General features: G+C 48.1%; 1 protein-coding gene across 1 annotated transcript; it reads left to right on the forward strand.

Annotated features, from left to right (window-relative positions):
• Positions 1-3012: 3012 nt before the first annotated feature.
• Positions 3013-3768, forward strand: LOC128277464 (IWS1-like protein). The gene has a single exon (XM_053015918.1). The coding sequence runs from the start codon at positions 3013-3015 to the stop codon at positions 3766-3768; it is 756 nt and encodes a 251-aa protein (XP_052871878.1).
• The last annotated feature ends 4951 nt before the right edge of the window (positions 3769-8719 follow it).

Genomic DNA, 8719 nt, shown 5'->3' on the forward strand with positions numbered 1-8719 from the left:
ACCGCGTCGGGGGAGTTCGCAGTACATGTTTTATGTATTGCATTGGCCGGCTCGGGGGAAGATACAAAACAGAACACTGAATGACGATAAACGAAAATATATGGGCTTATCTTTTAACATCTTTCGGTGGGCAGCGCCACGCCTAACGAGGGTTGACACATTCGCCTGTCGTCGTCTGTTCGCCAGTTTATCACGGAAGCACCGGCACCAAATTTGGAACGCTCGAGTTTATTTTTCTAGAACCTAATTTTATTATTTGTACTACTATAAACCCGCATTTATTATATTTATTCTCGTTTGTTTTGTTTTAAGAAAGTTTCCCATACGTGCTCTGTAGAGTGGAGGGTTCAATGTGCGTTTATGTGGTTTTAATTTACCAATTAAATCGTTTTCTTCTTTGTAGAAATTCATGCCCGTGAAGGAATACCCGGTGGGTACCCCGTCTGTCTGGTATATTCTGGCCTTCGACGTCGAACCGTTTTAACCACTTTGGCGACATCTTCTAGCACTTTCGATCCCAAACTGACAGCCGAACCCCCGTGGCTGGCGTGGCTTATGGGGCGGAACACGTAGGAAGCTGTCGGCGTCCCCAAACCGAACACCCAAACACCTCCAGATGTTATACGAGACGCGAGATTAACATCTTACGCGTGAGACGTTGGCTCAAAAGCCGCCCGAACAAGTGGCACTGGAAAAGGTGGAGCCTTGTCGCAAGGATTAACCGGCAACCGCTCCGTTTGCGGCTTGCCACACGGTCTCAAAGGTGGCCCAGTCAGTGATCGGGTTATTTACCTACCCGTGAGCCCCACAACAATGGCGGATGAAAGGACTCTCTCTCTCTCTCGGGCCTCTTACGCTGGGAAGCCGAGGGACGGCGTTGATGGGATCAATGTTGATTCGCGTTTCGGCAATTACCACAGAGCGCGGAGCTTCGATCCGCGTTCGCTGAGTTGGCGAATGAAAAGGATTAAATTGCTTGACGCAACGCGCCCATCGCTGTTTATTGCCCCGGTTGTGCCACGGTTGCATTACACGCACAATTACATCGGAACAGCGGAACACAAGCCACGGACCACGGACGGCGGCAGTTACACAACACAATCACTGGCAATCGTGACGTGGCGTTGCGTTGTAGCGTTTTGTTTGCCCCCTCACCATCCCCGTGTGTGTGGGCGATGGGGAGCATAACGTCATTTTATGCTTCCTTGCTCCGGAGACGGGACCGGACGGGCTGACGAGGCTCGAATCGAAAGGTGGGCCACCGGAGTCTGCTCAGTCAAGGAGTGTAATTGGCTGAATGTGTCTGTGGCCAGGTTTAATGCTGCGTGAGGCCGGCATGAAGCCGGCAACACATAGCACCACATAACCGGGCCCCGGATATGCTGCGGCCGAAAGCGACTCCGTCTCCGGGTTCGCTCCAGATTTCCGTTTGTTTGAGGTTGGCCGAAGCCTTTGTTTTCCTTGGCCCTGATGATAAATTATGCACACGCAATTTCGAGTGGGATCATACCTTCGGAAGAGCACCCTCAGGACGCGCCTCAGTATGTGCTAACGAACGTAATAAAATGCAAGCCACGCCGAGTACCAGCCGATTAGCCAGCCGGGAGAATGCAAACGACGGAAGGTTCGGTTTTATCGGCTGCAACACGTTCGATGCCGATTCCGGATTAGAAACGAGTCGTTAATTGGCCCGGCACCCGACATTGGAGGCCGATAAATCGAAGGCTAGGTTCGAAACACCCCGAAACGGCTACCGTTACACACCGAGACACACGAACTGTTGCATGAAAATGATATTAAACTCAAGAATCCCATTGAAATCGAAGAAAGAACCACCGAGAGAACCAGAACCGTCCGGAAGTCAGTGTATCTTTCTAAACGAATACCAACGATGGGGAAAATAATTGACCACGGCAGACATGATGGTGCCTTTTGCCTTTGATCGGATCGGAACCACTCGAATACACGAGGTTCTTTACTCCAGAGCACATAAATACCGAACACTGGCCATTCAATTATGCTACCTTTGGTTTCGTTTGGCTTTTTCATCGACATCGCCCTGCTCCACACCTCAGGTTGCTGGTTACTATCGGATGCAAATGAATGCTTAGTACGCCGTCTCCAACCTAATCGGAAACATATTCCATTTCATTTGCCAATCGTGCCCTTTAAGGAACAGCAGTTAAGGATCCTTTCTTTATGCACCATCTCTAAATGCGGAAAAGAAACCGATTGTTTAGCATTTTAAGGAGCAACATACACATATAATATGGTCAACTAACAGGGAACGAACGGCCGGCAGATGCTACTGGTGCGTGAATCATTAAAAAGAATTAAATAACCATCCAACAAGGATTCCGATTACCGTTTTGCAGAATAAATCTTGGCACACTTGTGAAAATCTTTTGGCGCTTTTCGTTTGTGTTCTTTTTCGCAACCGCTGGCAGTGTTGCCAGATGTATTTCATTTTTTCTTAGCATACCTTCAAAAATAGCATGAAATGTAATAATAATTTATAATTTTGGCTTTTCGATCGAAATTACGAAATAAAATAAATTATTCGATTTTGATTTTCTTTTCTATAATGGAAACAAAACAAATCGAACATTTGGCAAAAGTTAGAAACGGTTATTTTTTACCTCGTTATGGAATTGAACGACATCTAGCAACCATGGAATGCATTCGCTATGTTGTCTCAAATATTCAGTTGCTTCCCGCATCTCGTAGTCTTGTAGTAGCCGTATATTTGAAAAGTGGTTCTTCGGAGGAATAGCGTTAAAATATGCCAAAAGGTAAATTTTGGAATTATTTTATCTCCTTTTTATCGAAAAAAAAACAACATTTCCTCATTCGTTTGTTTGCATCGAAAAAGGCGGTTCTGAAAAACACCGATTCGTGTCAGACTTCGATGTGATGCGCGCTCGGAAAAAGCTGGAACGACCGAGAGCCGTCCGCAGCCAGGCGGCGGACGAACTCCCAAGCGATGAGGCCGTCATCATACTGCTTGAAAAAATGAGGCACGCCGCGTCGTGTGACCAGCAACTTCGACTTGCTGGCCAACTGGCCACGAACAAGATTCGTCTCCTTAACCACGCCATGGAGAACCTCAAGAAGCCGAACGGACGAACCATCTTTCTCGAGCACGGCCTGCTCAGTGTTTTGGCCCTTTGGCTAGCGCCGTCTCACGATGGCCAACTACCGCTACTGCAGATACGACAAGAGATACTGAAGCTGCTATATTTCGAGTACAGCGCCATTCGCGCGGCCCAGCTGAAGGACTCCGGTCTAGGACAGCGAATCTTCCAGTTGGCCAGAAACCAGCAAGAAACGGCCGAAAACCGTAAGCTGGCTGAAGCGCTCATAGCGAGATGGGCACGCGAAGCGTTCAAGATACCGACCGACTATGCCGCCATTTCGTGCGCCGAACGCTCGCAGATTGATCTCGAACGAGCGATGAAAACGGGTGTCCAGCAGAGGCCGATTGTCCAAACGAAAAAGCCGGTGCGATGTTTCTTACCCTTTGGTACGGGCAACCAGCAAGAGAGTTCTCACGCTGCTCAGGATCACAGCTGTCTCAGGACACGTGTGCCGATGGTATCGATGAAGGACTACGTTGTTAGACCCCGTTCGCAACGAGCCGTCGAAGAGGCCACTCGAACGAAAGAAAGTTGGAGCGATAAGTTTGTTAAAAACTATTTGAAACGTAAGATGGCGAACCGTTCCGAACGGAACCGAATGCTGAACATATCGAATGCATCAAACGCATAATAGGTTCACCATTTGAATGTCCAAGCCCAGTAAACTTGCTTGATATTTACTTTGCTCTACAATTACACATGACTGAAATTAATAAATTTTAACAGCAATTCAGTGTGCTACGAACTGCCTTTTATTTGATGGTTTTATTTAGAAAAGGACGCCGTTTTATTACAGCAGCAGCAAAAAGTCAAATATGCTCACAAAAGTGCGGAAAACTGATTGCGCCAAAAGGCATGGCCCACTATGGTGAAAGTCAAACTGCCGAGTGTTTCCCAAACAAAAATCACTTCAGCGTTCGATGAAACATTAAATTTAAACATCAGCAGAATGAAAAAAATCTCTTCCAAGATGAATGCATTACAATTGCACGATAGCACTCCTCTGCTCTGTGTTCTTTTAATATCCAAACGCATACATTTCAATCCGGGTTGTGCTTTTTTTCTCGCATGATTTTCCACTTTCCACTGTCAGTCGGGTTTTCCCGGCTTCTGCTGAATAATTTCTACCTTCCCAAACGCACCACTGCCACGGGGCCAAATGTGCCCCGGTGCCGAGCCCCGGAAAGCTGCGAATCCGCATTACACAATTAAGGCGATCAGCGGATTTTCGCGGCATTACTTTATGGCCATTAAGACCGACTAAATTATTCAACCGCCGCCCCATCGGAGAGTAGCGCCGAGTGTGTGGTGATCTGTTTTTTTTTTTTTTTTGGCAAACTTTTGGAGGGCTTTTTACGGTTTCGGGCGAATGCTCAAACATTAATGTGCGCGTGTGTGTGCTTTTTACATTTTGTGCCCTGCTGCCGGGCTGCCTCTGTTCACGCTTCGGGCGATTGGCATAATCGGAAGCATCCGATTTACGGTGCCCGGCCGATGTCAATTGGCATTAAGTATTTAAGTATTTCGAAAGTAATTTCGAAGCTGCGACATTTCATGCGCAAGTTAATGAAGTGGCGTTTTTTGCGCGAGCAGCTCGTTCCCTTTTTGTGGTTATTGTTTATTTACATTGAATCAATTGACCCCGTTTCGGATTCAGTACTAGAGTACCTTTGGTACTGTTGAATCGGTGGTACATTTTTTAAAATTTTAAAGTGCTCCAACCAACTTTAGCTTTATTGCAACCCATAATGAGCGCAACGCGTGCGTCGTAGCACACCCGGAACCATAATTCTTATCAGCACGCATTCGAAAGCAGGTCGTAATGGCCCCAGCCAAATGGGGAGTAAAAAAGTATATATTAAATAACTAATCAAAAGGTTGACATTGGGGCCGGAGGGAGTCTTAAGCGAGCGAAGCGAGGGTAATTTAAGCATCACGATCTTGCGATCGCTTTGCAATTTCACCAAAACCCGATATCCTGCGCGCCATCAAATTCGCGCACTACGAAGCGCGATTGCGCGTGAAATGAGAAGTCTTCGAAGTGAGAAAAAATGCACAACACATTCACCGGCCCTATAAAAGCTCTCTAATAAATATTTACGGCCACAGCCACACACACGTCCGTTGATTTCAGTTTCCGGTCGCGACATATTCTGCGAAATAAACACTCCAGCCAAACGCGCGGCACTAAAAACCACAACATTGCGCCACCGCCAAAACCCGACAGTAGAAATCGAGCGAAAGCTTGGGCTAGGAAATCAAATAACTTCGGATCGGAGCCATCACGCCCCATCACGGATGAATTTTGATGCTCTGCTATTGCTTTTTTAAAACACCATTTCCCAACGGTTGCGGCGGGCACACCGTTTAAAATAAACGATTCCACCGGAACACACGGCCGTGCGCCGATCCGGTACGATTCGATAGCGGATGCAGTCCCGTTCGTGTTTTTTCCGTGAATATCTGAGTACCCCAAAAACTGATTTCGAGATGTGTGTGTGTGTGTGTGTGTGTGTGTTTGGAGAGGTGCTTAAAATTTATGAGGGAATCTGTTAAATATTTAATGTATCAAAATAGAACACCCCGGGAGGGGTGCCCCTGGGCGCAACTTCAAACCGTTGGCGACTATTATAATCAGCTTTGATTCCGGGTAGCGATTTAAAATGTCGATAGCTTTTTTTTTGCTCCGGGTCGGATTTTATTGTTTTTGGTGCGAATGGTATTGAATTTGCATCGAATTGGATTTTCCCAGCCCAGGTACGGCTCGCAAAGGCCGCACGAGATATCGCACATCATGCGGGTTTCTAGGCACGTTAATCCATTGGATGCTGCTGGGAAACGGAAAATCCAATATGCTGCTGCTCGCCCGATTTCCGGTTTGTCACCTCGACTCACCGCCACGGTCCGAGGGTTGATTGATGGTCAATAATGCGGGTTCGAGCATTTTCCAGAGCCCTGTCGGAGAGTGGAATATAAAATCAACTGGAACATGTTTTCCTAATTCCACGCCGTCGTCGTGTTTGGGCGTCGTGAAAAGGGATTTTAATCAAACCCCGATTGTTTCTACGCGACGCCACGCGAACCGTTGCCAGGATGCTGCCACCCTGGCGCGAGGATCGGAAAGCATAAATAACATCGTGCTCATAAAATACCGACATATGATGACGATGGGGCTGATGATGATGATGTTCACGAGATGGGGGTGTCACAGAGGACAGAGCAGAGCTGAAATGCTCTTCATCAGCGGCATCGTAAAAAGGGCATCCAGGGATGGGATGTGCTCTGCAAAGTGCATCGATTTTTCGCCCGAAACCCGGGCGAATGCTGCCGGAGAAGGATTGCTACGCACGACGAATCCCGGGGCGTCGGGCCTGTGGCGAACGACAATAATTGGCCTTTAATTGATTTGATTTGTGCTGCTGTTTGAACAATTGTGCAAATGAAAATCCTCACCACGAATTCCACAATCCGGAACACGTGCCAACCCGGCCAGTAGGCTTCCGGTATCCGGACTTTGGTTGGGAATTTTTCGCACACGTGTTTCTACCGTCCTGTCCTGATGCCATTGCTTGTCGGACCTTTCGTTCTCGGACGAACCCTCTGATTCGAAGGGACGCTTGGAATGAATAAATGAATAATGAAAGTATGTTTTGCATTACCGAATGAACGAAGGACGGTCGCGTTACATTCGCACCGTAACGTACATATGCTCTGAGTGAAGGTTTCAATAACTTTATAAGACTTTTATCTCAAAACTGTCGTTTCTTTAAGGTGACCGTGCGATGCATAAACATGTTTTAGTTGATTGTTTGAATCAACTCTAACTGAGTCTAACGAGAAGTCCACTAATCCCAAAACTCAACTCGTGCCGGGCAAACCACCGGTATTAGTTGCAGAGCGACGGCAGTTCACTGTTTGTCCACATAGCAGAGCGTGTACCGGAAATGACGATGTCCACCGGAAAGCGCTCCGATCGGCTAAACGTTCCGAATAAATTCACGTGTCCAAGCGGACGGTAAATACATTGTTGTGCGAGGAAAAACAAAACCACGGAACCAGCCGGGCTTAGGTCTGGTCCCCGCTTCTGCTGCTATGTATTTATTTTTTCGCTTGTCCCACACGTATGTGTGTGTTACCACATAATTCATCCAAAAACTGCGGAAGCGCCAATTCTCGGCCGGCGATATGTCGCCGCAAACAACCAAGCTCGGGACGCCCTTGTGGCGCCGTGATCAGTTGTGATCGTGGTGGCCGCACCAGTTTTGCATCGGTCGGCCATTTATCGGTTCATCTGGCACCGGAACGCACACCGATTTCCGGTACGCGTTCCCGTTTCAAAGCAAGCTGGTGGACCACGGCCCCCGGCCCGGTATTATCGCCAACAAATCGGATTAAAGGATTGCAACGATTTTTGCAAACGAAAAAGGAGGGGGAAGGGGGTCCAAACAGGCCAGGAGGTACTGGCCATTGGAGCTGGCCAACGTCGACGGCGAAAGGCGGCGGAAAATAAAAACAATCCAAATCCAAAATAATATCCATTCAAACGTAACATAGCGCTCGGAACCGGCAAACCCAATTCCGTCGGAAAAAATGCAAGGAAACACTCGGGGCTGACCAACGAACCTGGGCCGTTGGTTCACATAGTCGTTTCCCGGCACGACACGGTCTGCCCTAGTGGCCACTTTCTCCCGCTGGACCCCTTTTTGGTTTAAACGAAACGGAATGCATAAATCTTTTCGTCCGGCACTCGGTTGACAGCTATGATGGAAATAAATTTCGATTATTCTCGACGCGCCACCCCCCTCCGGACCGGAAGTGGTGCGCAAATAGGAAACGATTTTGTATAAATAAACGCTTGCCGTTGGACCTCAGTGAAAGGGGCTGAGCAAGATGATTACAGAGTTGACAAGGAGCGAGTTAAGATGCTTCGCACCGGCCGAAAGGACGCTGGCCTGTGATAACGACGACGTGACCCTCGCTGTTAAGTGTCCCGCCGGCACCTGGCGCTCAATGGTGTTCGGAGGAGGGAGATCGTCGGCAGCAATTTATGAGCTCCGGAATGTGCCATAATTCAACTGGAGACGCGCGTCCAGGTCGCGGAGAGCTTAATTTATGATTCCGGCTTGGGTCGACCGGTGGTCAGCAGGACCCACTGGTCAGCGGGTCCAACCGAATAATGAAGTAAATAGGTGACACCACCTCGTAAGATTAGGCTCCAACAACTAACGGATCAAAATTATCAAAACGACCGGCCTCCGGTCAGAAAGTCCGACGAAGGACGATCGGAAATCATATCCGACCCCTCGGAAAATAAACGGATCGGCATCGGAACGTAATAGTTTTTGGATCGGGTCCAGCCGCGCGACACTGAAGCCACTTCTCGGTGGTCAGCAATATTATCCGGTCCAACTTACGACAGACGTGTGAAAAGCTGGCTCGAATGTCGATCGTGACCGGCTGCCAGGTGCCGGTGGAAAATTGCCAACCGGAACTGTCATCTCCAGAAAGAACTGTTTTAGGGCCTGTCACATGTTATTACATTTGTTTCCTAACAAACAACCGAGACCGTTTTGTGTTGACAG

Source organism: Anopheles cruzii, chromosome 2 (genome assembly GCF_943734635.1).
Source record: "Anopheles cruzii chromosome 2, idAnoCruzAS_RS32_06, whole genome shotgun sequence".
In the NCBI taxonomy this organism is placed as follows: Eukaryota; Metazoa; Arthropoda; class Insecta; order Diptera; family Culicidae; genus Anopheles; species Anopheles cruzii.

Coding starts and splice junctions, on each gene's coding strand:
- LOC128277464 (XM_053015918.1), top strand. CDS start 3,013: ATGAGGCACGCCGCGTCGTGTGACCAGCAACTTCGACTTGCTGGCCAA.